Raw genomic sequence first — 27831 nt, forward strand, 5'->3', positions numbered from 1 at the left:
TTGTCCCCAGTAAAGCAGAGGGGAAGTGCCCTGGGGACCTGGCATGTCACCAGCCTGGGGGATTGCAGGAGAGCGCTAACTGGGGGCCATAGCTCAGGGTCCGCACGCCGCGGGGAAGGGGCCAAGGGGCAATTGCAGGCTGAACATCACAGACCCGTCTATCCCGGTGGTACTGCTGAGTGGGGAAGGGGCTGCTTCTTGTCTCCTGCTGCCCCCAGACAGACTGCCAGCCCCTTTCCCTGTGCCCAGGCTCCTGGCGGCCTTTGCGTGCAAGAAAGCTGGCAGGCCATGGCTCCCTGCACCCACCTCCCATCCCCATGGAAGTCAGGTCCCCAGGAGCTGGACAGAGTTGTTGACCGGTGCATTTATAGCACAGATGAGTTTGGTAGGGGAGTGTTGCTTTCTTACCTGGGGTGAGGCCGAGGCCCAAAGCCCCAAGGCAAATACAGGGTAGTCAGTGCTGTTGGGAGCTCTTCTGCTCGGTGGTCCTGCGACCTCTCCTGCCCTGCCTGAGAGCATCCCTCGAAGCTGGGGGGATATCGCAGGAGCCAAAGCCACCCCGGTTCTCCCATTCCCTCCCTGTCTGTGAGCTGCTGTTATATGAGGCTGCTTGACAAATAGCCTTCTTGCCTTGTGTGCTCATGTGTGTGGGGACATTCCCCAGCTGGCAGCACAAGGTAGCTGAGGATGTGGTCAATTCTGCTTCAGTTTCTTGGTGAGCAGCAGCAGCAGCAATGCAAGGCTGTAAGAGAGGGGAAGGATGCTGTTGGAGGAAGTCCATAGCAGGTGGAGTTCGGAGAAGCTCTCGGACTCTATGGCCACCAGGATGTAGGAGACGATGAGCTGGGTGCAGAGCCAGGTTGCACCATGGTAGAGGAGCTTTGCACCGCGTGATGCAGCCCGTGAACGGAGGAAGGGATGGATGCGGTAGTCGGCCTCCACCATGATGGCCCAGCATAGGAAACCAAAGACCTGCCCGGGTTGGAGGCCGTGCCACCAGGCGGAGAAGGCAAAGGTGGCGAGGAGCGGCTGGGCAGGGCAACGCTGGAAGATGAGTCTCCTCAGCCAGCGGGATGTGCTCTTGTTCCAGGTTCGAGCAAAGACAGCCACGCGGTTGGTGGTCTCCAGCACCCACAGGTCGCTGCCCGAAAGGTCGCCTTGACCTGCCTCTGGCCCAAAGCCTGCTGCCTCGAGGAGGGCCTCATCCAGCATCCAGTGCGAATAGTAGGCCAGCTTGAAGAGCAGGGCTTGTGTCCACATGCTGTGCACACAGCTGAGGCCAGCGCAGCCCTGCATGGTGGCCAGCTGACCTTCCAGTTGTGTGCGCAGCACCTGCAGAGCCAGTGCACAGAGGCATCTCCGGCCAGCAGCCCCCAGCGGGCGGTGGGAAGTGCCCGGGAACTCTATCTGTGCCCGAAACCTCCTGAAGGAGCACAGGGGACCTCCTAGGAGGGCTGGAAAAAAGAGCAAGTAGCTACAGAGAGGCAATGCTCGCTGCAAAAGCCCCTGGCTGGGCTGGAGTGTCACGGTCCCTTCATGAACGTCCAGCGCCAGAGATGTGACTTTCTGGGTCAGCAGCATGACGGCAGAGAGGATGACGGCAGACCTGGAAGGAAAGTACCCAGGAGCTGCCGGGAGTCTTTTGAAGGGAGCATTGCAGGCACAGCAGCAAGGCTGTACGTGGAGGACGTGCCTCCCACATCCCCACCGTGCACAGGCGAGGTGGCGAGGGGAGGCCAGCTGCTGGGGAACAGCGAGCTCGCTTGGCTCAGGGGCTCTCCACCCTCCTGAAATGCCTGGGAGGGCTCCAAGCTCTCCAAGGGGGAGCAGGAGAGAGGCAGAGCAGGAGGGGGGGTTACCTGATGTCCTGTGGGTCCAGCTCCTGGCTCCTCAGGCCCAGGTGGCAGAGCGTCTGCCAGGACATCTGGAGGCTGAAGGCCCAGGTGTGGACATGCGCTGGGCTGGCGGAGAGGAGGACGAGCACGGAGCTGGCCACGGGGATGAGGAGCAGCGTGGCATAGCTGCCCATGGCTTGGCCGGCAAGGAGGCATCCTCCGGCAAGCAGGGAGATGTACCTGGAAGGGAAGGGATGCCCCGTGGCTGGCCGTTAGGAGAAATGAGGCTTGAAACTCCTGCTCTGCGTTGACGGTGGGGCTTCACCCAGGGCCAGCAGCCTCCCTGGTATCCCTGCAGTTCGTCCCTTAGCCTTCCATGGGGCCAAGAGGCCATTGGGGCCGTCGTGGCGGCACGTGGCAATGGGGAGGACTGGGACGGGTGTTGCTGGCCCTGCTCCCTGCTCCCCATCCTAGTCATGCCCGAAGCAGTCCCCATTCTCTTGCCCATGCACCCATGCTGATGCACCCCTAAACCCCTCTTTGACAACACAGGAGTGTCGGACAAGGCTGTTTTGGCCATAACTACCCCAAACCGGCCCCACTGTAGAGAGGGGATGAGGGACAGCTCACATTTGAGACATTACAAATGCCCCTAGCCGTGTCAGTCAGGTCTCGATGTCACGCGCCCTGCTGCGCCTCCGGCTGGGAGAGCCCCTGGAAGCTGTCAGCGGTCAGCTCAGCCGCGGGGGGGCAATGACCACATACCGGGCAGTCGGAGAGAGGCGCCCCGAAGCACTGAGGTGGTGGAAGAGAGCAGCGAAGGGGAAAGCCGCCAGCTGGTACGAGGCCACGGGGCAAAGGACAAGCAGGTTTGCCCAGCGCATCGAGCCACTTGCTTCTCTGATGGCCTCCGACGCCTGGAGAAAGGACCGAGCCGCGGGCTGCTCTGGCTCTTCTTTATATGTGGTGTGACCACACCACAAACTGCAAAAAAAAAAAAAAAAAAGGAGCAGGACCAAGGAAACGGAGGTATCTGCAGGAAGAGGAGCACAGTGTTTGCGTTCGTCAGCGCTGACTCCTTGAAGCACCTCTGTCCCAAGGTTTGTGTGCGGGTGGAAAAAATTTAGGCTTGGTGTTTGCTCTGCCAGACGCTTGAGCCATTGCGCTGGAGTGAGAGCGAGCCGCCAAGATAAGAGCAACCAACTCTTTGGGTTGCCACGTGCATCAGGCTGGGGTGCATTTCAGAGCAAATCCCCAGTCACATCCAGGGATTTATCAGGCTTGGTCCTTCCTCTCAGCTCAGCGCTTCACCCTCAGGAGCTGTGGCCTTCTCCCAGCTCTTGCCCTGCTTGTCATGGGGTGGCTGTGGAGACCTCCTGGCATTTACACCCCTGGTCGCAGAGAGGAGAAGACGGGCCCTGCTGCTCCGCAATGGGGCCCCAGTACTCAGACCAGGCCACAGGGCCTTTTCATTTACCAGAAATAGTTCTCTTCTTCCCAAACAGTTTTTCTTCAAGAAAATAAAGAAGCACAAAAAAATGGAATCACTGGGCTACGTGTCACGGTAGAAGTTAGTTGTTGCTGATAAACTCTTTAAAATACACATTCATTCAAAAAAAAAAAAAGCAGTCTGGGAAGGCAAAAGCTCCTCTTTTTGACCAGATGTGAAAAGTGATTTGAAAACTGACCTCTGGGGTGATGTGGAGTGAGTTACTATTGCTCCCCTGATGTCAGCCACAGTATTTCATGCTAAACTGGCAGAAAACCCAAGAAAATCAGCCTGCAAGACTTCACTTTTTTTTGGGGGGGGGGGGATGTAGTTAGAAAACCCAGAAAAGTCAAAAGAAATGGAAACATAGCTTTTTATTAAAACTTGGTTGATATCTGCTTTATTTTAGGCATATGAAAAGGTAAGTTCAGTGTCATTGCAAAGAGAAATACTATGACATTTCCCTCTGGAGGAAAAAAATAACATGTTGGAGGGGTAGAAGAAAAAAGGTTTTCCCCTTCCTGAGATGAATGCTTCAAAATATTTAGTCTTTTGATCATCATGAAAGAAATCTTAATTTTAAAAATAGATGAAGTCTGACATTTCTGAACGTCTCTACTCTCTAACAGCTTATTAAAATCAATAAGTTTTTCACAAGATTAAGTGACTCTGTTTTAATACATTTGGACTGGTGGAAATTCTAGTATTTGAGCAGTTGCTTTATTTTCATTTAAAGCTGAACCCCCAAGACTGTCTCAAATATGCAAGAAAACTGCTCCACCTAGAGAGCAAAGGATTCAATTTTGCAAAGTCTGCACTTAAAATCGGAAGATGAGTTGGGGCATCCTGAGCTGTTTCTGAATTACTCTTTTGCCTTGGCTATCTCTGGGTTCCCATATTGGACACGGTCAGTATGGAGCATTTTTAAAAAGTGATGTAAAATGTTGGTTACGCCTTTGATTTCTGAATCCCTTGGAGTTTCACCTACACTGCTGGCATCTGTGGGACCAAAACCCCATGGGAAAAAAAAATGACTTGCAGCAAATGCTGCAGAGAAACTGGCTCTTTGTTTTGCCGTATTTGTGCAGGGTGTGTTTTAAGAACAGGTTGTTAGGTGTTTGCAGTGTGTGTGCGATAACGCTGGAGAAAAGCTTCTTCCATGCCAATTTTGGCATGCGTGGCATGCAGCAGCAGCCTGGTTTCACAGGATTCACCCTGCCGGGTCCATGGAGGCCAGCATTGACTTTGCTGAGCAAATATTTTTCAAGACCTTTGCAGTAGCTATTCAAGCAACTCAGTGCTATGGTTCTGCAAAAATGCCCTTGCTTTTCAGGAGGCAGAAGTGACTTTCCCCAGTAGCACTGGAAATGTTGTGACACACTGCACAGTCCTCTCATTTTATACCAACAGATGCTAGGCTGTGGAAACGTGGTCTTGTAGTGTGCGTATGAGCCACAGGGAAGCATGAGAGAGAGCTTTAATTGCTTCATTTCTATGTACTACACAAGAAACAACCCTGTTCCTTTCTGAAGGATGAATTGCTTGGAAATGCAGCAGGCGAGAAGAGAGGGATGAGCACTGTCAAGGCAAATGCTGGGCACAAACTTGGAACAGATGCAACTCAGATGTGGTACAGCCTTGGACTAGTGTCCGGAGGCTTGATAGTTGCTTTCTTGGTGGAATATAGTACTGTTCTGGGAACAGTTTTGCTTGCCTATTGTAATGCAGCCTGCACTAATTTGCTGCAGGACGCATTGCGAAGTGAAGGACGTAAATCAAAAGCAAAAAAAAAAGGCATTTTAAAGAAAAAGTCAGACTGGTAGGGTTTGTCTTTTCTCTAGAGAAAAGCACATAAATAGGAAGGAAGCAAACTCATTAAAATAGGGTCCAGGATGCTTGGACTGAGCTCCTGTCTCAGACTTTGTGACCTTGGGAAAGCCACTCAATTTACCTGGCGATTCCTATCTACCAAGAGGGATGGTATTTTCTGCCTCCCTGTGGTATTATAAGGCGGAATCCATCAGAAACCTTGGGACTTAAATTCAGCTGGGATGAGCAGGACATGAAAGTACCTAAATAAAAAAAGGAATTAACAAATAAGCATAATGGTTTATTAAAACACAAAAACGTAAAAATCCTTCTTTTGCTCTCGAGTGCCAGCCCCCCACTAGCTCTGTGCTACTTGTTGCCATGACTGATTCGCTGGCTGTAAATGGCACATTGCTACTTTTGTCGATGGCCTTTTTCCCCCCTGGATAAAAGGCTGGTTGTTTCATCCCAGTAGTGGAGGGTCTCTGGAGGTCTCGTCGAGGTCTGAGAAGGTCATATGTGCCATATGGTAAGGTAGCTTTGAGCTAGGTCCCACTGGCTAGTGAGTGCTCTTGGCTGGCTCTAGACCTTCCAGGGACATCTAGTCAACGGAACATCAACAGGGACTTAGGTGGGAGTTAGGGAAATGAGATAGAATTCAAAAGCTTGGCTTTGGTTTGGGTAAAGCCCGTCTTCCTGAATGGCCGGCCTCATTGAACGGCCTCCCTCGCTGAACAAACAGCCTGGCCTTAATGCTGAGCTGGGCTTGACTGCTAAGCAATAGCCCCACACCTTCTGCAAGTGGAAATGGAGGGGAGTTGATCCAGAGTCCCTGCTGGTGATGAGGGATCTGTTGACAGTTAGTCTTCTGCATAAAGGTAGGCTGAAACTGTGAATGTGGTGTTTCCTATGCCTTAGATAAATAGACTTTGCGAAATGGTGACTAATTTTTGCCTTGAAAATTTCTCCCTTCAGATCCACCATGTTCCCTGGTGAGGTGTGCTTGAACACAGAAGGGAAAAAAAACAAGAGCTGCTCATGAGACAGAGACCCAAGGCGAAGGTGATGATCCTAGGGATATTTGGCACAATGAGAAGGATCTTGGGGATCCCTGTGGAATAATGGTTCAGCACTGCAATGGAAGAGGATCTCCTCCAAGTAACTTAGCCCAGAAGTTTGATTCTGGAAAGGGAACCAGGCAAGTGGAAGGCTGTTTCACGGAGCAGAGTCGCTGAAATCTCCACCGGGGCAGACAGTCTTGGCATTGTGTTTGCAGTACACATCATGTCTGCAGTATGCATTCTGCTCGCATTCTTGGCAACTTTTCTGGCTTTGGACTGTGACACAGCCCTTCTGATCATTTTTTGGTGAAAGCACACTTTGATTTTCAGTTTACATTGAGGTGGGCTTTCTTTCCCCAGCTTCACAACGGAAATCACAGTGTTGATTTGTAAGCGTAGATTTGGAGAATGAAGGCCTGCAGAACAAATGACCTTTAAACTCAGCAACCAATGTGAACTAAGAGATGTTCTGCATAGAAATCAGGTCCTTGCAGTCCAAATCCTTCTGCTGCACATTTTGTGTGAACATTGCTGTTTCTGCCTATTACTACAGGGAACACAAAAAGTGCAATCTGGGCAGTGGGAGACGCTTATCTCTTCCTTCTTGTTGGAGTGCATGGTTCCAAACAAGCTTGTGTTTACTCACTCCTCAAAATGCACTGAACGCGTTTACACTGATGTCTGCAGGAAGCATCACCAAAAATGTCCCTTCATCCTCCTATTCAAGCAGAATAGCTTGTGAAACGGTGCAGGCGTCTGATCTGCTTGCTGCGAACAACACAGGCACACACACAAACCTAAGCAAGACTACAAGGACATTCTATTTAGTTTCAAATTAACCATAACGCCAAAGTTCAAAGTCATGGTCCTGAGTACTAAGCCAGTTTGGCAGCTCATGCGAGATGTTTCTCTCTGCTCCAGTTCAGTACAGGGGTGGCTTCAGTGTTTGAGTTTTCTGGGAATGCGATAAGCATGGTGGTGCCTTCTACGAGCACATCAGTCCAGTCTTGTTGCTGATTTTGTACAGTGTAGTGTACGACTAACTGGGCTTCAGTGCCAGATGGCTGCAAAGCATTTAAAAGAAATCTTTGAAAAATAGTATGGTAAGATAGGTGGTAAGTCTTGCTTGTATTTTCCTGGACCTTTTTACCAGGACATATCGCTTGTAGTTTCCATTTTCTTTCTTTCTTTTTTTTTTTTCCTTTCTTTCAACTCTTGCATTGCCAGATGTCACCCAGAAATTTATAGCATTTGAACTGCTTGCCACAGGACAAAACTTGTTTGAAGCCTTCAGTCAAACTGCTGTCTTCAGTTAGCCATTTGCCACCAGCGTGTTTCTGCAGCTTTTTCATTTTTAGTGTTTTGCTGCCACCTTTTAAATTTATATGACAAATCATACTGGGAATAATGTCAACAACAAAAAACAACAGTTAAAAGAGTTACTGAGCCATTCAGTTTTCTGGCTCGCTGCTTGCTTGAATGACATGAATGCAGGTACAGCAGAGCACAGAGGGGCTCCTCTCATTTAGTGTGTGCTCTTTCCAGCAACAACCTTTTTAACTCCTCTTGAGCACATCCAAGTATTGATTACGGGGTACCCAGCACTGCTGGAATAGTTGGAGGGGTGCACTGGTATCGTCTACCCGGATGGGACCCCTTTCACCTTGGGATTTAAACCCTCACGCAGTTTCTCTGACTTCAAGAGTACTGGATAAATCAAAGCTTGGCTCAAAAGCAGAGGGATATTTTTTGAGTCATTGAAGTTCATTCAGTTTACCACGAGACCTGCAGTTGATAAAGTGTTAGGAGATGCCATAAAATGCCTATGTACCTGTTGTCTTCATGAGCCGTGTAAGGAAGACAAGTGGCTTAAAAGAAGAAAGACATAGAGTTTGTTGCTTTTGGCTATACTATCCATCACTCGTTCATGAAACTTTCAGATTGTTTTAGAAGGAGAAACTATGGAGGCTTGCAAGTTCAGTCTGCTGAATTTATCTGGAGGTGAGGAGAAGAAGCTGCAGATAACCAGACCTGGAGCCTGACCAAAGCTAGAAATATTTGCTAGGACCTAGCTCTGTTTGTCTCATCAAGTCCATCTCAAAGAGCAGGTCCTTTGGTTAATATACGCACAGGTGTGGAGCAATGGTAACAGTTTGTGGATGATGGCGCTTTGCAATTCCCTTGTGCAGTGGTGTTCATTGGGTGAGGCTGAAATAAAATGACTTAGCAACAAATATGCGTGATGGCAGTCCGCGATAGTTGGTATGTTTTGGATGTGACCAAACGGTGTATGTGTTACTCAGTAAAAGGGCATTTGTGAGATGTGTCATGGGGACGTATTTGCTGAAGAGACAATTCCCGTTCTGAGCAGCTCTGCCTCTTTGGTGGTGCTGTGCTGCCCTCAGGTGGGATTTTGGAGAAATAGCCCGATTTTCAGTGCCAGCCTTCACTAACTGAGCACTTTTAAACGGATGTGCTGCGGCTTGGTGTTTTGCTCCGCTCTTCAGTGGGCATGTTAGAAAGTTCCCCAGGACACCTGCTCCATGTTGAGTTTGCACGGAGAGCCCTTCGGACAAAGCAGCGGGATTACCGTGTAAAAATCAAGGAATTCAGGGAGGGAAGCCAAAGTGATGCTGGTGGTGTTAGTTAATGCCACAGCCACTTTCAGAGTGATGTGCTGAGGCAAGGGGGAAAGAGGACATGTGTGCTCCAGTGAGTACTTTTTGATACTGAAAAATGTGGTCAAAGATGAAAGGTGGAGACAGACGTGTGCACTGTACTGCTCACTGTGCAGTCCTCCAACAACGTCAGATCAGCTTCTCTGGGTACTAGCGACAAGTGAAACCTCGTCTAGCAGTGGTGGCATGAGGTCCAACTCTGGCCGTGAAAGGCAAATCAAGGCGTAAAGCCATCACAGAGAAGGTGCTGTGCTGAAACTGCATCAGAGGCTTGGCTCATAGGCAGCCTCCAACACATCAGGTCCATACAGACCCTCTGGCTGCACAAGCCTCTGGGGACAAGCCCTGTCCTGGAGCTGGTTTGAGAGCAAAGAGGGAGCATCTCTTTTGTTAGGTGCCATTGAAGCAAAGGGTTTCCCAGCCTCCATTTCCTCTCACAGATGGTCTCAAGGTCCAAGTGCTGATCTCCCTTGTAAAGCTCACTTAAGGAGCCACCCCCTTCCCCCACCCAATTTCCTCTAGCTAATCCAGCCTCCCTCCCCAGTCAGGACTAGTAACATCAACCTCCTACCCCTGCCCCAGGTTCCTAATTAAGCCAATTAGTGCCTGGGAGCTTATTTAAAGGCTCTTCCCAGGGGGCTGCTGGTGCAGGTGCTGCTCTGCTTTGTGCTGGAGCTCCATCCCTGCTGGTTGCCCGGAGAGGTTGTGGGGTCTCCATCCTTGGAGATCTTCAGAGGTGGTCTGGACATGGTGCTGGACAACGTGCTCCAGGTGACCCTGCTTCAGCAGGGGGGTTGGCCTAGCAGATCTCCAGAGGTCCCTTCCACCCTTTTGTCATGCTGTGATTTGGGTGGGAATTGGGGAGGGGAGAGCCTGGGCTCCTCCTGCCCCTTGACCTGGGGTTTGGGGCCTCCCCTGCCCCGCTGATTTTGCCTTTATCCAGCCCAATCTGGTGGCACCGAGGTAGGTTTGAGTCCTCTTTCTCCCCCTCTAGCCTTCTGCCTACTTGGGAGAGAAAAGCTGTAGTGTGGGGGTTGTCTGTGATCCCATCACGGTTGCAGAGGGGCCTGTCCCAAAGCGAGGAGCTGGGTGAGTCATGCAAGAGGGGTCGGGCTGGAAAGAAGCCAACCTCATGGGCTATTTACCCACCCCCCATCCATCTGCCCTGCGCATGGTGGGGAATCCTCTGGGAGCAGAGTGCTCAGGCCCCCAAAGCCACCTTGGGGCCAAATGGGGACCAGGAGGGACAGAAAATGGTGAATGAAGGGATCTGGGGGGTAAAGAAAGCCAGATGGGGGCATTGGGGAGAGGGGGCACAAAACCTGCCCTCAGAGGCAGCACGGGAGCTCCCAAAAGAGAAATGGAGAGATCTAGGAGGCACAAAAAGCCAAGCAGAGGGATTTGGGGGGGGGGGCACAAAAACGTGGAAGGAGGGATCTTGGGTGGGCACAAAGCCAAAGCTGGGGGGGTACCAGGATTTGGGGAGCCCCCGTGATGCCACCCTGGACCTGCTGCCCAGTGCCCAGAGTTTGTCCAGGGGCTCCTTGTTCGTCCATGCAGGTCTCCTGCCATCTTTGCTTGCCTTCCCGATTATTGGGATGGACTGTTCTTGGCCTTGGAGGAGGTGATCCTTGAATATGGACCAGCTTTCTAGGACCCCTCTTCCCACTAGGCCCCTGTCCCCTGGGCTTCTTTCAAGCAAGTCCCCGAAGAGGCCACAGTTGCTTTCCTGAAGTCCGGGGTTGTAATCCTCCTTCTTGCGCTGCTCTCAGGGTCCTGAACCCCACCACCTCATGGTCACTGCAGCCAAGGCTGCCCCCAACCTTTATATCCCCAGCTGGCCCTTGCTTGCTCGAAGGTACGAGGTCCAGCAGAGCATGTCGTCTTCTTGAGGACTCCTCTATCATATCACCCGTAGCTGGAAGTTGTCACTGATGCTCTCCAGGAACCTGCTGGTTTGCTTGTGCCCTGCTGTGTTGTCCCTCCAGCAGTTATGAGGGTGGTTCAAGTCCCCCCTGAGGATCAGCGCCTGTGAACATGGGGCTCCTACTGGCTTTGGTACTTTCCAGGTTGCCACGGCAGTATCTTTGGTGCTCACTTGGAAGAGCAGCAGGGGTAATCGTCCGAGGGGTGGACAAGCTGTGGCAGTCTCTCCACAGCACTGTGGATCCAAGCCCCCAGCAAGCAGCAATCGTCTCCAGGTGACAGGTGAGGTCTGCAGATGAGCGCCTCTGTCACTTGCAGCAGGCGCTAACCCACCGCAGTCACTCACCACTTCCTCCACCCCAAGAACGACTGAACATTAGTGTCGTAGAAAGCTGCTAGCAGCGATTTGGTTCAGAGCGCCCTTATTCCCACGCGCCAGCAGCAGCAGGGGAAGTGTGCCTGATGCACAGGTCAGGCAGAGGCTTCCCTGCTTACAACAAGCAAATGACTTGCGTACGGTTCTTAGGGTGGTACAGTCACCCTCTGATTGGCTAAATGTTCACTGAGGAGCTAAGAGAATGTGTTTTGGGGGGGGTTTCACTAGCAACCTCTACAACTTCCAACTGCTTTTATCCACTTTGACTTCCTGTGTTTTACAAGGTACAAGACCTCACCCAAGGTTCAAGACTTCATTCCTTGTTCTATCTCAAGGTGGCAGTGATTAGTAAAATGAAGTTAGCCTTGCTGCTCTTGATTCTCCTTTGCTTCCCCGTTGGAATAGGATGCCCAGGGAAGGGGTGGACTCCCCGTCCCCAGCAATATTCGAGACTCGCCTTGACAGGGCTCTGGAGAACCTCATCATATGACTATGAGTCAATCATCTCCCCCTCCCCATAACTAGGGGGCAGCCCAGAGCCCCTGGAGCTCTCCTGCACAGCAGCGGGCTGCACTGCAGAACCTCCTCTTGAGCAGGGATGCCTCTCAAGGTTACTCCTCGAGGCTGAGAGATTCCCTACCCACGACAGATCCTCAGTAAGTGATTAATAGCATGCTGAACTTTATGAAACTTTCATGAGCTATATCTCTGATTAATTGTGCACATATTCCCTTAGACATATACCGTTGACCAAGTCTGGGACTAGGACTGGATCCAGCCACACCCAGGCTCCTCTCCGAAGGAGTTTAGAAAGCAAGGGGGTCCTTTCTGAACCTCGTGACTCAACGAGAGAGATTCCTGCGCACACACTCCTTTAGACATGAACCGTTGACCAAGTCTGGGACTAGGATCAGATCCAGCCGCACCCAGGCTCCTCTCCGAAGGAGTTTAGAAAGCAAGGGGGTCCTTTCTGAACCTCGTGACTCAACGGGAGGGTCTCCGTTGCGCATGCATCTGACCTTGTCCTTCATGCAGTAAATAACTGAGTGAGCCTTGCCAATCAAACCTCGTTAAATCGTTCTTATTTACAACTGAACTTTGTTAAGTCGCTGTCTTACCGCAATAAACGTAGTGCTGCTTCCCTCTTACGAGGGGAGTGCATCGCTCCTTCCGCGACACAGGGTCTCTCAGCCAAGCAGGAGGGGACGTGAGCGGAGGACGAGCAAGGAGGGGCTCTCCCCTTCCCCACTAGACACACTCTCCCAAAGACAGCCGCTGGCTGTGGGTCCTTCTGCCGATTCCTTCCCTTACTCCTGCGGAGGCAGAGAGGAGCTCGCTCGCGCGCTTGCTCGCTCTCTCAGGCCTCTGAGCCCATCACCCTCGTATTGCCCAAGCCCTGCCTACAGAGAAAGTGAAAGAAAGAACCTGCAAGAGCGAAAACATGTGGAGGGGAGTGCCTGGCCTGGGGCTGGAAGGACTTTGCTTTCCTCCCCTGGGGTGAGGTTGTGTTGGCTTTGAGGGGGTGCTGGCTTTGTGTCCAATTCGGGGTGGGCTGTGCCTCCTCTTCCCGCTCTGAGTGTCTCCTCGGCGCAGCCTTTAGCTGAGGGCAGCGGTTCTGGCTGCCCCGGGTGGCCTGGGGACGAGTTTGCCTTGCTGCCGGGAAGGCGATGGAGAAGAGCTCAGGCAAGCTGTGGGAAAGGGTCCCCGTCCCTGCTCAAACTCTCTTAGTTTCCAAGTTCCTTTTTATATGACTGGGACTCTGGGCAAACACTGCTTTTGCTGACCTCTGCGAGTCGCACCAGCACAGGACTGTTTCTTCTTTTTCTGCTTCGAAAGTCCGTGCTAGCGAGGGAAGACCGCAGTACCTCCGTATCGCTTCCTCCCTCCCTGTGGTCCATGCAGTTTCTATTCCACGGCCTTGCACGTAGTGTTGACAAACTTCTCCAATCCTGTTAACTCTTTACTCACTCGTCATGCGGTTGACTCTGTTCAAGAAAGAGTGCAAAATGGGAGAGAGTCTGGCAGAGGGCCACCAAGGTGAACAGAGGGCTGGAGAACTTGCCTATGGGAAAGGCTGAAGGAGTTGGCTCTATCGCAGCCTGGAGAAGCTCCAGCTCGTGGGGATCTAATCCCACTCTCCCAATACCTACAGGGGAGTTAGAGAGGAGCGGAGAGCCCTGTCTTCGTGAGGATGGACAGTGACAGGAGAAGAAGCAGTGGGCACAGGCTTTTGGGGGGGGGGGTGGGAATTCAGTCCGCGTGGCAGGAGCAGCAGGGGTAGCCGGCTGTGCCCGCGGGCTCCCTCCTGCCCTTCCTGCCGTGCTGCAGAACCTGCCGATAGCCAGCAGGAAGACTTTTTCCCTGCCAGCCGAGCTCACTTCCCCTGGCTTTGGGGAGCAACCTCCAGCTGCTGGCTGCTCAGGAGCCTCCTTAAATGCAAAGCCAGCCCTCTTGGCTGCACGTCACACCTGGGCTGAACATTTAAACTCAGGAGAGCAGGAGAGCAGGAGCACAGGGCTGGTGCGGGCCAGCCAGGAGCCTTTTGTTGGTCCTCAGCTGCTGCGCGGAGGGGTGAGAGCTGCCTTGGGCGCCCCTGCCCAGGCGCCAGGTACTGCTGCGGAGGTGTGCGGGAGCGAGGGGCTGGGTGGTGTCCTCGGGGCATGAGTGGTGGAAGCAAGCGGAGCCTGCCAGAGGGCTGGGGCTGGCCTTGGCGCTTCCCTAGAGGGGTCTGAGCGTGCAGAGATGAGGACGCGGTCCCCGAGAGAGGTCGGGCCAGTTGCCGTGGTGGTTCCTGCTGTGCTGTGCGTGGTCCTGGTGCAGGGGTGTGAGGCTTCCCTGAGCTCTTCTCTGCTCCCTGGGTTCCCTGGTGGCTGGAGAGAAGGTCCCTATGGGACGGGGTAAAGAATACCTCGCCCATGATTAGTCCGTTCAGATTGCGCTGTGGTCTTCTGATTTGCTCTTGCCGTTGCTCGTGGTGCTCCCAGTGTGCTTCTTCTGGACCTTTCTGGACGCTCTCGCACTTCCTGATGACCATCAGGCTGTTTGCACAGCTTGGCTGTGTGCTCCCTTGGGGGCACGCCAAAACGACGCTGTATTTTGGGACAGGTGGTTTCCTATTTCTCCTCCCCGAGCAAAAAGAGGGTTAACGTTCACAGGCTTCTGCAAACAGCTACCCTAACTCGGCCTGCCTCGTGCTGGCTGCTACGCCGGCTAGTTCCCAGGGCAGGAAGGGCTTTGGCTTCCCGCAGGGTGACGCTGCGGAGTCTGCTAGTGGGTCTCAGCGGCTGTGAGAAGCGGCTGGTGCTGGTCTGTGTGACAGTGTGCTCCTTCCCCCCCACTGATGTGCTCTCTCCCCCTCAACCTGACCTCCCAGTAAACAGCACGTATGCAGGGGCTAGTTGGGCATGCGCCAACTAAAGCCCGTCTAGTATGCAAATATGACTGTGTCAGTCATCTCCCCCCCCATAAATAGGCGGCAGCCCAGAGCCCCTGGAGCTCTCCTGCACAGCAGCGGGCTGCACTGCAGAACCTCCTCTTGAGCAGGGACACCTCTCAAGGTTACTCCTCCAGGTTGACAGATTCCTTACCCACGACACATCCTCGGTAAGTGATTAATAGCATGCTGAACTTTTGTGAACTTTGTGCAACTTTGCTGAGTTATATCTCTGACTGACTGCGCACATAATTCCTTAGACATAAACCGTTGACCAAGTCTGAGACTAGGACTGGATTCAGCCGCACCTAGGCTCCTCCAAGGAGGAGTTTAGAAAGCAAGGGTGTCCAGTCTGAACCTCGTGACTCAACGGGAGGGTCTCCATTTCGCACTCACCCCTTTAGACATAAACCGTTGACCAAGTCTGGGACTAAGACTGGATTCAGCTGTAACCAAGCTCCTCTCCGAAGGAGTTTAGAAAGCAAGGGTGTCCAGTCTGAACCTCGTGACTCAACGGGAGGGTCTCCATTTCGCACTCACCCCTTTAGACACAAACCGTTGACCAAGTCTGGGACTAAGACTGGATTCAGCTGTAACCAAGCTCCTCTCCGAAGGAGTTTAGAAAGCAAGGGTGTCCAGTCTGAACCTCGTGACTCAACGGGAGGGTCTCCATTTCGCACTCACCCCTTTAGACACAAACCGTTGACCAAGTCTGGGACTAAGACTGGATTCAGCTGTAACCAAGCTCCTCTCCGAAGGAGTTTAGAAAGCAAGGGTGTCCAGTCTGAACCTTGTGACTCAACGGGAGGGTTCCTTTCGCACACACACGTTTAGATATGAACCGTTGACCAAGTCTGGGACTAGGATTGGATCCAGCTGAACCTAGATTCGTCTTCGGAGGAGTTTAGAAAGCAAGGGTGTCCAGTCTGAACCTCGTGACTCAACGGGAGGGTCTCCGTTGCGCACGCATCTGACCCTGTCTTTCATGCAGTAAATAACTGAGTGAACCTTGCCAGTCGAACCTCGTTAAATCATTCCTATTTGCGACTGAACTTTGTTAAGTCGCTGTCTTACCGCAATAAACGTAGCACTGCTTCCCTCTTACGAGGGGAGTGCATCGCTCCTTCCGCGACAGTCTGTGAAAAGCAGCTGTGCAAGCAGGCAGCAAGAGAGAGAACCCTGCGGTCCACCCTGCTCTGGGCTCCCCTGCCCATCTGCCCCGTGCTTGGGCCCGTTTCCTGGCAATCCCCTCTGAGACAAGACACCCCCTCTTCACCCAGCCGTTCTCCCGCAGCTCTGAGACTGCCCCCAGGCACCTCTTCTGCTGCTTCCTCAGCGCATCCCAGCTCGGATCCCTCTTCTCCATCCCCACAGCACCTTGGCCCACGCTCCCCAGGCCTCCTCCTGCCTCCCAGCGTGCACAGCCTCAGAGTCCTTCCTCGTACCCCAGGCTTGGCTGGGCTTCAACGTGGCTGGCAGAGGGGAGCGGGCACGCTGGACAGGCTGCTTTGGTGGCCACGCTCTGCCTGCGGCTCAAGCCTTGTGCTGAATTCCTCTTTCTGCTGCTACGCATGGGGAGAGACAGCCTGTGCTCTTCTTCCAGGTTCACCGGGCACCCACTCGCTGCAGCTGCCATGGCCAGCGCTGAGGCACACTTGGAGGTGGAGGCTCTTCCCCCTATTTCTGAAGGAGACATGAATGAGATAAGGGCTGCACTAGAGAAAGGAGACCTCAGAGCAGCGGCCACAAAAGCACAGGAGATCCTGGCTAATGAAGAACAGATCCAGCTCCACATTGCTGTAACAGGTGAGTCAGGCTCCGGGAAATCATCTTTCATCAATGCCATGCGTGGCCTGCAGGACCATGAGGAGGGCGCAGCTGAGATTGGAGTGATGGAGACAACGATGGAGTGCAGCCCTTATCCTCACCCCCAGGACTCCCATGTGACTTTCTGGGACCTGCCTGGGATTGGGACACCCGATTTCACACCGGACACCTACCTTAAGGAGGTGCAGTTTGACCGCTATGACTTCTTCATCATCATTTCCTCCAGCCGCTTCACATACAATGATGCAACTCTTGCAGAGGAGATTCAGGCTCGGGGGAAGCATTTCTACTTTGTGCGCTCCAAGGTGGATCAGGACATGAGCAATGAGCGAAGACTGTACGATGAGGAGGGAGTCCTGAAGGCAAAAGGGAAGCAAGCTACTGAGATCCGGCCACAGCGATATGATGAGATGGCACTCCTGGCTAGCATCAGGCAGGACTGTGAAAGGAACCTGGCACGTCTGGGCATAAGGTCCCCTCAAGTCTTTCTTGTCTGCAGGGATGATTTTAGCATGAAGTACGATGGTCCCAGACTGCTGCAAACCTTCCTGGATGATCTGCCAAGTGAGAAGAAACTCAGCTTCCTACGGCCCCTGGCCATCACTTCCAAGGAGGTCCTGAGACAGAAAAAGAAGGAGCTGATGAAGTATGTCTGGCTGAAAAGCCTTACGTCATGTGGAGCATCCGCTGTTCCCATCCCTGGTCTCTCTACCTCTGTTGACATTGCAATCCTGGTGACATCCCTGAAAGAGTACTGCCGGACCTTTGGCCTGGCTGAGGAATCCCTCCAGAAGCTTGCAGAACAGGTGAACAAGCCTGTCGAAGAGCTGAAGGCTGTCATAAAGACCCCCCTAGACCATGAAATAACCAAGGATGTTGTAATTAAGCTGTTGACCAAAAGCATTGGGAGTGCTGTGCAATATCCTCTGCTTGTGTTAAAAGTCATCCCTGTAGTCGGGTGGGTCATAGGCTCTCTGGCATCTGCAGCAATTTCTTTCCCCAGCACGTTCTTTCTGTTGAGGAATTTTCTGTCTGATGCTGCTGCTGATGCCGAACGTGTTCTGCAGAAGGCTTTAGAGGGGACGACTCAAAAGAGCCACTTGTGGAGCTGAGCACAAACTGTGTGAAAGGAGTGTGTGGAGCTGCCAAGAGCAGAGGGGAGAGGGGCTGAGTCCGGCCAGCTGAATTCTCCACGGGTGGCCAATGCCTTGCTGTGTGGAAGTGCTGCGGGGTGCTCTGCTGGCGCTGGGGAGTGGGGGGAACTGCTGAAGCTATGTGTGTCTTGGCAGCAGGACAGCTCAGGAGGAGTGTGGCCAAGACTGCTCCTGCAGTAGTCTGTTGCTCTCTTGTGAAGCTAGTTAGCAGTAGGTCTTCTATTGGGAATTAACATAGTATTATTTTTTTTTATGCCAATGCTTTTCTATTGTCTCCTGTTCTATTAATATTTCTAGTAGTATTGTTCTAGAGTATTTCTACTGTTGTGTGACTGTTTCTACAGCCTTTATGTTAATATTTGAATTATGATTTTAGTTTTCCTTTTAGTGGTATTCCTAGCTTAATTCTTGTCTTTACTTGCCTTTCATGACTGTTCATCGCTTTTAATAGCACTAATGCAAAGATTCCATTTTGTCATGGGTATTTCTGTGATTTTCAACACAATGAAATCTAGGCTCCCTGCCTATGTTTAATCCTCTGCCTACGATGAATACCTGCCCCGGTCTAGAGCCTCCGAAGTCCTGCCGTCGGGTGCACAAGCGCACCAGGCGTGCAGGTCCCTGGAGTATCAGCCCAGGCTCTCAGTCCTTCTAACATCCCTGCCTGGACCAGGAGCACAGGTGCCCCCAGGCTCTCGTGTCACGGGCACCCAGCCCTGCGGCTCCCGTGTCCCACAGCCCCTCTCCAGCTGCTGCTCCTCAGACCTCTCAATGCACCCGCGCACCGAGCAGACAACAACCTCGCACAGAAATACGGTTTCATGAGAAGGTAGCCCAGACTGCGGCACTGGGGCACAGGGTGCGAGCAGACGAGCGCACGGACCAGCTGCTCTCTTGCACCCCGCCTGCCCCTCTTGTCCCCCTTCTCTCCATTTCCCCGTGCCTCTTCTCCTCCCACCCACCTCCATCTCTCCCTTTCTCCACCCTTGTCTCCTTCCACATAAACAACCAGCCCCTAATTACTTTCTCCCCCACTGGTCCCCGTTTCAATACCTCCAAGCTACGTGAAAGCTACCCCATAAATGCTACCAATAAATTGTAGAAAGAGCTTTTCATCTCTCAAAGAGATTCTAAAATTTGAACAAATTAGTCTCTGAACTGAGCTAATTGAACTATTTGGAAGCAAGGAAATTTCCTCCATATACCTTGGGGTGGGGGTGGGGGTGGGGGTGAGCCCCGCCCAGCCCCAGGTACGCGGGGGAGCTCAGGAACGAGCTCCGTGGCTGCTCCGGGGCCTTGGGAAAGGCAGGGTGAGGGGGCGGATGTTGGGTTATGGGTGCTCAGACCCAGTCCTGGTATTCCTGCCACGCTGCCTGTCCCGGCTTCCACCTGCTGCATACTGCCTTGTTACGTCTGAGTTTGTCCAGGGGCTCCTTGTTCATCCATGCAGGTCTCCTGCCATCTTTGCTTGCCTTCCCGATTATTGGGATGGACTGTTCTTGGCCTTGGAGGAGGTGATCCTTGAATATGGACCAGCTTTCTAGGACCCCTCTTCCCACTAGGCCCCTGTCCCTTGGGCTTCTTTCAAGCAAGTCCCCAAAGAGGCCACAGTTGCTTTCCTGAAGTCCGGGGTTGTAATCCTCCTTCTTGCGCTGCTCTCAGGGTCCTGAACCCCACCACCTCATGGTCACTGCAGCCAAGGCTGCCCCCAACCTTTATATCCCCAGCCAGCCCTTGCTTGCTCGAAGGTACGAGGTCCAGCAGAGGTCTTCTTGAGGACTCCTCTAGCATATCACCCGTAGCTGGAAGTTGTCACTGATGCTCTCCAGGAACCTGCTGGTTTGCTTGTGCCCTGCTGTGTTGTCCCTCCAGCAGTTATGAGGGTGGTTCAAGTCCCCCCTGAGGATCAGCGCCTGTGAACATGGGGCTCCTACTGGCTTTGGTACTTTCCAGGTTGCCACGGCAGTATCTTTGGTGCTCACTTGGAAGAGCAGCAGGGGTAATCGTCCGAGGGGTGGACAAGCTGTGGCAGTCTCTCCACAGCACTGTGGATCCAAGCCCCCAGCAAGCAGCAATCGTCTCCAGGTGACAGGTGAGGTCTGCAGATGAGCGCCTCTGTCACTTGCAGCAGGCACTAACCCACCGCAGTCACTCACCACTTCCTCCACCCCAAGAACGACTGAACATTAGTGTCGTAGAAAGCTGCTAGCAGCGATTTGGTTCAGAGCGCCCTTATTCCCACGCACCGGCAGCAGCAGGGGAAGTGTGCCTGATGCACAGGTCAGGCAGAGGCTTCCCTGCTTACAACAAGCAAATGACTTGCGTACGGTTCTTAGGGTGGTACAGTCACCCTCTGATTGGCTAAATGTTCACTGAGGAGCTAAGAGAATGTGTTTTGGGGGGGGTTTCACTAGCAACCTCTACAACTTCCAACTGCTTTTATCCACTTTGACTTCCTGTGTTTTACAAGGTACAAGACCTCACCCAAGGTTCAAGACTTCATTCCTTGTTCTATCTCAAGGTGGCAGTGATTAGTAAAATGAAGTTAGCCTTGCTGCTCTTGATTCTCCTTTGCTTCCCCGTTGGAATAGGATGCCCAGGGAAGGGGTGGACTCCCCGTCCCCAGCAATATTCGAGACTCGCCTTGACAGGGCTCTGGAGAACCTCATCATATGACTATGAGTCAATCATCTCCCCCTCCCCATAACTAGGGGGCAGCCCAGAGCCCCTGGAGCTCTCCTGCACAGCAGCGGGCTGCACTGCAGAACCTCCTCTTGAGCAGGGATGCCTCTCAAGGTTACTCCTCGAGGCTGAGAGATTCCCTACCCACGACAGATCCTCAGTAAGTGATTAATAGCATGCTGAACTTTATGAAACTTTCATGAGCTATATCTCTGATTAATTGTGCACATATTCCCTTAGACATATACCGTTGACCAAGTCTGGGACTAGGACTGGATCCAGCCACACCCAGGCTCCTCTCCGAAGGAGTTTAGAAAGCAAGGGGGTCCTTTCTGAACCTCGTGACTCAACGAGAGAGATTCCTGCGCACACACTCCTTTAGACATGAACCGTTGACCAAGTCTGGGACTAGGATCAGATCCAGCCGCACCCAGGCTCCTCTCCGAAGGAGTTTAGAAAGCAAGGGGGTCCTTTCTGAACCTCGTGACTCAACGAGAGAGATTCCTGCGCACACACTCCTTTAGACATGAACCGTTGACCAAGTCTGGGACTAGGATCAGATCCAGCCGCACCCAGGCTCCTCTCCGAAGGAGTTTAGAAAGCAAGGGGGTCCTTTCTGAACCTCGTGACTCAACGGGAGGGTCTCCGTTGCGCATGCATCTGACCTTGTCCTTCATGCAGTAAATAACTGAGTGAGCCTTGCCAATCAAACCTCGTTAAATCGTTCTTATTTACAACTGAACTTTGTTAAGTCGCTGTCTTACCGCAATAAACGTAGTGCTGCTTCCCTCTTACGAGGGGAGTGCATCGCTCCTTCCGCGACACAGGGTCTCTCAGCCAAGCAGGAGGGGACGTGAGCGGAGGACGAGCAAGGAGGGGCTCTCCCCTTCCCCACTAGACACACTCTCCCAAAGACAGCCGCTGGCTGTGGGTCCTTCTGCCGATTCCTTCCCTTACTCCTGCGGAGGCAGAGAGGAGCTTGCTCGCGCGCTTGCTCGCTCTCTCAGGCCTCTGAGCCCATCGCCCTCGTATTGCCCAAGCCCTGCCTACAGAGAAAGTGAAAGAAGGAACCTGCAAGAGCGAAAACATGTGGAGGGGAGTGCCTGGCCTGGGGCTGGAAGGACTTTGCTTTCCTCCCCTGGGGTGAGGTTGTGTTGGCTTTGAGGGGGTGCTGGCTTTGTGTCTAATTCGGGGTGGGCTGTGCCTCCTCTTCCCGCTCTGGGTGTCTCCTCGGCGCAGCCTTTAGCTGAGGGCAGCAGTTCTGGCTGCCCCGGGTGGCCTGGGGACGAGTTTGCCTTGCTGCCGGGAAGGCGATGGAGAAGAGCTCAGGCAAGCTGTGGGAAAGGGTCCCCGTCCCTGCTCAAACTCTCTTAGTTTCCAAGTTCCTTTTTATATGACTGGGACTCTGGGCAAACACTGCTTTTGCTGACCTCTGCGAGTCGCACCAGCACAGGACTGTTTCTTCTTTTTCTGCTTCAAAAGTCCGTGCTAGCGAGGGAAGACCACAGTACCTCCGTATCGCTTCCTCCCTCCCTGTGGTCCATGCAGTTTCTATTCCACGGCCTTGCACGTAGTGTTGACAAACTTCTCCAATCCTGTTAACTCTTTACTCACTCGTCATGCGGTTGACTCTGTTCAAGAAAGAGTGCAAAATGGGAGAGAGTCTGGCAGAGGGCCACCAAGGTGAACAGAGGGCTGGAGAACTTGCCTATGGGAAAGGCTGAAGGAGTTGGCTCTATCGCAGCCTGGAGAAGCTCCAGCTCGTGGGGATCTAATCCCACTCTCCCAATACCTACAGGGGAGTTAGTTAGAGAGGAGCGGAGAGCCCTGTCTTCGTGAGGATGGGAGGTGACAGGAGAAGCAGCAGTGGGCACAGGCTTTTGGGGGGGGGGTGGGAATTCAGTCCGCGTGGCAGGAGCAGCAGGGGTAGCCGGCTGTGCCCGCGGGCTCCCTCCTGCCCTTCCTGCCGTGCTGCAGAACCTGCCGATAGCCAGCAGGAAGACTTTTTCCCTGCCAGCCGAGCTCACTTCCCCTGGCTTTGGGGAGCAACCTCCAGCTGCTGGCTGCTCAGGAGCCTCCTTAAATGCAAAGCCAGCCCTCTTGGCTGCACGTCACACCTGGGCTGAACATTTAAACTCAGGAGAGCAGGAGAGCAGGAGCACAGGGCTGGTGCGGGCCAGCCAGGAGCCTTTTGTTGGTCCTCAGCTGCTGTGCGGAGGGGTGAGAGCTGCCTTGGGCGCCCCTGCCCAGGCGCCAGGTACTGCTGCGGAGGTGTGCGGGAGCGAGGGGCTGGGTGGTGTCCTCGGGGCATGAGTGGTGGAAGCAAGCGGAGCCTGCCAGAGGGCTGGGGCTGGCCTTGGCGCTTCCCTAGAGGGGTCTGAGCGTGCAGAGATGAGGACGCGGTCCCCGAGAGAGGTCGGGCCAGTTGCCGTGGTGGTTCCTGCTGTGCTGTGCGTGGTCCTGGTGCAGGGGTGTGAGGCTTCCCTGAGCTCTTCTCTGCTCCCTGGGTTCCCTGGTGGCTGGAGAGAAGGTCCCTATGGGACGGGGTAAAGAATACCTCGCTGATGATTAGTCCGTTCAGATTGCGCTGTGGTCTTCTGATTTGCTCTTGCCGTTGCTCGTGGTGCTCCCAGTGTGCTTCTTCTGGACCTTTCTGGACGCTCTCGCACTTCCTGATGACCATCAGGCTGTTTGCACAGCTTGGCTATGTGCTCCCTTGGGGGCACGCCAAAACGACGCTGTAGTTTGGGACAGGTGGTTTCCTATTTCTCCTCCCCGAGCAAAAAGAGGGTTAACGTTCACAGGCTTCTGCAAACAGCTACCCTAACTTGGCCTGCCTCGTGCTGGCTGCTACGCCGGCTAGTTCCCGGGGCAGGAAGGGCTTTGGCTTCCCGCAGGGTGACGCTGCGGAGTCTGCTAGTGGGTCTCAGCAGCTGTGAGAAGCAGCTGGTCCTGGTCTGTGTGACAGTGTGCTCCTTCCCCCCCACTGATGTGCTCTCTCCCCCTCAACCTGACCTCCCAGTAAACAGCACGTATGCAGGGGCTAGTTGGGCATGCGCCAACTAAAGCCCGTCTAGTATGCAAATATGACTGTGTCAGTCATCTCCCCCCCCATAAATAGGCGGCAGCCCAGAGCCCCTGGAGCTCTCCTGCACAGCAGCGGGCTGCACTGCAGAACCTCCTCTTGAGCAGGGACACCTCTCAAGGTTACTCCTCCAGGTTGACAGATTCCTTACCCACGACACATCCTCGGTAAGTGATTAATAGCATGCTGAACTTTTGTGAACTTTGTGCAACTTTGCTGAGTTATATCTCTGACTGACTGCGCACATAATTCCGTAGACATAAACCGTTGACCAAGTCTGAGACTAGGACTGGATTCAGCCGCACCTAGGCTCCTCCAAGGAGGAGTTTAGAAAGCAAGGGTGTCCAGTCTGAACCTCGTGACTCAACGGGAGGGTCTCCATTTCGCACTCACCCCTTTAGACATAAACCGTTGACCAAGTCTGGGACTAAGACTGGATTCAGCTGTAACCAAGCTCCTCTCCGAAGGAGTTTAGAAAGCAAGGGTGTCCAGTCTGAACCTCGTGACTCAACGGGAGGGTCTCCGTTTCGCACTCACCCCTTTAGACATAAACCGTTGACCAAGTCTGGGACTAAGACTGGATTCAGCTGTAACCAAGCTCCTCTCCGAAGGAGTTTAGAAAGCAAGGGTGTCCAGTCTGAACCTCGTGACTCAACGGGAGGGTCTCCGTTGCGCACGCATCTGACCCTGTCTTTCATGCAGTAAATAACTGAGTGAACCTTGCCAGTCGAACCTCGTTAAATCGTTCCTATTTGCGACTGAACTTTGTTAAGTCGCTGTCTTACTGCAATAAACGTAGCACTGCTTCCCTCTTACGAGTGGAGTGCATCGCTCCTTCCGCGACAGTCTGTGAAAAGCAGCTGTGCAAGCAGGCAGCAAGAGAGAGAACCCTGCGGTCCACCCTGCTCTGGGCTCCCCTGCCCATCTGCCCCGTGCTTGGGCCCGTTTCCTGGCAATCCCCTCTGAGACAAGACACCCCCTCTTCACCCAGCCGTTCTCCCGCAGCTCTGAGACTGCCCCCAGGCACCTCTTCTGCTGCTTCCTCAGCGCATCCCAGCTCGGATCCCTCTTCTCCATCCCCACAGCACCTTGGCCCACGCTCCCCAGGCCTCCTCCTGCCTCCCAGCGTGCACAGCCCCAGAGTCCTTCCTCGTACCCCAGGCTTGGCTGGGCTTCAACGTGGCTGGCAGAGGGGAGCGGGCACGCTGGACAGGCTGCTTTGGTGGCCACGCTCTGCCTGCGGCTCAAGCCTTGTGCTGAATTCCTCTTTCTGCTGCTACGCATGGGGAGAGACAGCCTGTGCTCTTCTTCCAGGTTCACCGGGCACCCACTCGCTGCAGCTGCCATGGCCAGCGCTGAGGCACACTTGGAGGCGGAGGCTCTTCCCCCTATTTCTGAAGGAGACATGAATGAGATAAGGGCTGCACTAGAGAAAGGAGACCTCACAGCAGCAGCCACAAAAGCACACGAGGTCCTGGCTAATGAAGAAAAGATCCAGCTCCACATTGCTGTAACAGGTGAGTCAGGCTCTGGGAAATCATCTTTCGTCAATGCCGTGCGTGGCCTGCAGGACCATGAGGAGGGCGCAGCTGAGACTGGAGTGACGGAGACAACGATGGAGTGCAGCCCTTATCCTCACCCCCAGGACTCCCATGTGACTGTCTGGGACCTGCCTGGGATTGGGACACCCAATTTCAGACCAGACACCTACCTTAAGGAGGTGCAGTTTGACCGCTATGACTTCTTCATCATCATCTCCTCCAGCCGCTTCACATACAATGCTGCAACTCTTGCAAAGGAGATTCAGGCTCAGGGGAAGCGTTTCTACTTTGTGCGCTCCAAGGTGGATCAGGATGTGAGCAATGAGCGAAGACTGTACGATGAGGAGGGAGTCCTGAAGGCAAAAGGGAAGCAAGCTACTGAGACCCGGCCACAGCTGTTTGATGAGATGGCAGTCCTGGCTAGCATCAGGCAGGACTGTGAAAGGAAGCTGGCAGATCTGGGCATAAGGTCCCCTCAAGTCTTTCTTGTCTGCAGGGATGATTTTAGCATGATGTACAATGGTCCGAGACTGCTGAAAACCTTCCTGGATGATCTGCCAAGTGAGAAGAAACTCAGCTTCCTACGGCCCCTGGCCATCACTTCCAAGGAGGTCCTGAGACAGAAAAAGAAGGAGCTGATGAAGTATGTCTGGCTGAAAAGCCTTACGTCATGTGGAGCATCCGCTGTTCCCATCCCTGGTCTCTCTACCTCTGTTGACATTGCAATCCTGGTGACATCCCTGAAAGAGTACTGCCGGACCTTTGGCCTGTCTGAGGAATCCCTCCAGAAGCTTGCAGAACAGGTGAACAAGCCTGTCGAAGAGCTGAAGGCTGTCATAAAGACCCCCCTGGACCATGAAATAACCAAGGATGTTGTAATTAAGCTGTTGACCAAAAGCATTGGGAGTGCTGTGCAATATCCTCTGCTTGTGTTAAAAGTCATCCCTGTAGTCGGGTGGGTCATAGGCTCTCTGGCATCTGCAGCAATTTCTTTCCCCAGCACGTTCTTTCTGTTGAGGAATTTTCTGTCTGATGCTGCTGCTGATGCCGAACGTGTTCTGCAGAAGGCTTTAGAGGGAACGACTCAAAAGAGCCACTTGTGGAACTGAGCACAAACTGTGTGAAAGGAGTGTGTGGAGCTGCCAAGAGCAGGGGGGAGAGGGGCTGAGTCCAGCCAGCTGAATTCTCCACGGGTGGCCAATGCCTTGCTGTGTGGAAGTGCTGCGGGGTGCTCTGCTGGCGCTGGGGAGTGGGGGGAACTGCTGAAGCTATGTGTGTCTTGGCAGCAGGACAGCTCAGGAGGAGTGTGGCCAAGACCGCTCCTGCAGTAGTCTGTTGCTCTCTTGTGAAGCTAGTTAGCAGTAGGTCTTCTATTGGGAATTAACATAGTATTATTTTTTTTTATGCCAATGCTTTTCTATTGTCTCCTGTTCTATTAATATTTCTAGTAGTATTGTTCTAGAGTATTTCTACTGTTGTGTGACTGTTTCTACAGCCTTTATGTTAATATTTGAATTATGATTTTAGTTTTCCTTTTAGTGGTATTCCTAGCTTAATTCTTGTCTTTACTTGCCTTTCATGACTGTTCATCGCTTTTAATAGCACTCATGCAAAGATTCCATTTTGTCATGGGTATTTCTGTGATTTTCAACACAATGAAATCTAGGCTCCCTGCCTATGTTGAATCCTCTGCCTACGATGAATACCTGCCCCGGTCTAGAGCCTCCGAAGTCCCGCCGTCGGGTGCACAAGCGCACCAGGCGTGCAGGTCCCTGGAGTATCAGCCCAGGCTCTCAGTCCTTCTAACATCCCTGCCTGGACCAGGAGCACAGGTGCCCCCAGGCTCTCGTGTCACGGGCACCCAGCTCTGCGGCTCCCGTGTCCCACAGCCCCTCTCCAGCTGCTGCTCCTCAGACCTCTCAATGCACCCGCGCACCAAGCAGACAACAACCTCGCACAGAAATACGGTTTCATGAGAAGGTAGCCCAGACTGCGGCACTGGGGCACGGGGTGCGAGCAGACGAGCGCACGGACCAGCTGCTCTCTTGCACCCCGCCTGCCCCTCTTGTCCCCCTTCTCTCCATTTCCCCGTGCCTCTTCTCCTCCCACCCACCTCCATCTCTCCCTTTCTCCACCCTTGTCTCCTTCCACATAAACAACCAGCCCCTAATTACTTTCTTCCCCACTGGTCCCCGTTTCAATACCTCCAAGCTACGTGAAAGCTACCCCATAAATGCTACCAATAAATTGTAGAAAGAGCTTTTCATCTCTCAAAGAGATTCTAAAATTTGAACAAATTAGTCTCTGAACTGAGCTAATTGAACTATTTGGAAGCAAGGAAATTTCCTCCATATACCTTGGGGTGGGGGTGGGGGTGGGGGTGAGCCCCGCCCAGCCCCAGGTACGCGGGGGAGCTCAGGAACGAGCTCCGTGGCTGCTCCGGGGCCTTGGGAAAGGCAGGGTGAGGGGGCGGGTGTTGGGTTATGGGTGCTCAGACCCAGTCCTGGCATTCCTGCCACGCTGCCTGTCCCGGCTTCCACCTGCTGCATACTGCCTTGTTATGTCTGAGTTTCTCCAGGGGCTCCTTGTTTGTCCATGCAGGTCTCCTGCCATCTTTGCTTGCCTTCCCGATTATTGGGATGGACTGTTCTTGGCCTTGGAGGAGGTGATCCTTGAATATGGACCAGCTTTCTAGGACCCCTCTTCCCACTAGGCCCCTATCCCCTGGGCTTCTTTCAAGCAAGTCCCCGAAGAGGCCACAGTTGCTTTCCTGAAGTCCGGGGTTGTAATCCTCCTTCTTGCGCTGCTCTCAGGGTCCTGAACCCCACCACCTCATGGTCACTGCAGCCAAGGCTGCCCCCAACCTTTATATCCCCAGCTGGCCCTTGCTTGCTCGAAGGTACGAGGTCCAGCAGAGCATGTCGTCTTCTTGAGG

The 27831-nt window shown here is 53.3% G+C and overlaps 3 protein-coding genes across 3 annotated transcripts; 2 read left to right on the forward strand and 1 right to left on the reverse strand.

Moving 5' to 3' along the window:
- Positions 1-693: 693 nt before the first annotated feature.
- On the reverse strand, positions 694-2719 carry MBOAT4 (membrane bound O-acyltransferase domain containing 4). Its single transcript, XM_013951182.2, has 3 exons — positions 2601-2719; positions 1860-2075; positions 694-1606 (listed from the first exon to the last, which is right to left on the reverse strand). The coding sequence occupies exons 1-3, from the start codon at positions 2717-2719 to the stop codon at positions 694-696; spliced, it is 1248 nt and encodes a 415-aa protein (XP_013806636.2).
- Positions 2720-13470: 10751 nt separating this feature from the next.
- On the forward strand, positions 13471-18056 carry LOC136992242 (interferon-inducible GTPase 5-like). The gene is made up of 2 exons (XM_067297299.1): positions 13471-13782; positions 16211-18056. Exon 2 carries the CDS (start codon positions 16242-16244, stop codon positions 17544-17546), a length of 1305 nt encoding a protein of 434 aa, XP_067153400.1. The 5' UTR covers positions 13471-13782; positions 16211-16241; the 3' UTR covers positions 17547-18056.
- Positions 18057-24970: 6914 nt separating this feature from the next.
- On the forward strand, positions 24971-26214 carry LOC136992122 (interferon-inducible GTPase 5-like). Its single transcript, XM_067296975.1, has one exon. The coding sequence runs from the start codon at positions 24971-24973 to the stop codon at positions 26003-26005; it is 1035 nt and encodes a 344-aa protein (XP_067153076.1). The 3' UTR covers positions 26006-26214.
- Positions 26215-27831: the final 1617 nt, after the last annotated feature.

The sequence above is a fragment of the Apteryx mantelli genome, chromosome 5, assembly GCF_036417845.1.
Source record: "Apteryx mantelli isolate bAptMan1 chromosome 5, bAptMan1.hap1, whole genome shotgun sequence".
Lineage (NCBI taxonomy): Eukaryota > Metazoa > Chordata > Aves > Apterygiformes > Apterygidae > Apteryx > Apteryx mantelli.

Excerpts from the sequence above, each read along its gene's own strand:
- MBOAT4 (XM_013951182.2), bottom strand. The coding sequence starts at position 2,719 with ATGCGCTGGGCAAACCTGCTTGTCCTTTGCCCCGTGGCCTCGTACCAG. Across the intron at positions 2,076-2,600 it reads CGCCTCTCTCCGACTGCCCG|GTACATCTCCCTGCTTGCCG; the intron begins GTATGTGGTCAT and ends CTTCCCTTCCAG. Across the intron at positions 1,607-1,859 it reads CTGGACCCACAGGACATCAG|GTCTGCCGTCATCCTCTCTG; the intron begins GTAACCCCCCCT and ends CTTTCCTTCCAG.
- LOC136992242 (XM_067297299.1), top strand. The coding sequence starts at position 16,242 with ATGGCCAGCGCTGAGGCACACTTGGAGGTGGAGGCTCTTCCCCCTATT.
- LOC136992122 (XM_067296975.1), top strand. The coding sequence starts at position 24,971 with ATGGAGTGCAGCCCTTATCCTCACCCCCAGGACTCCCATGTGACTGTC.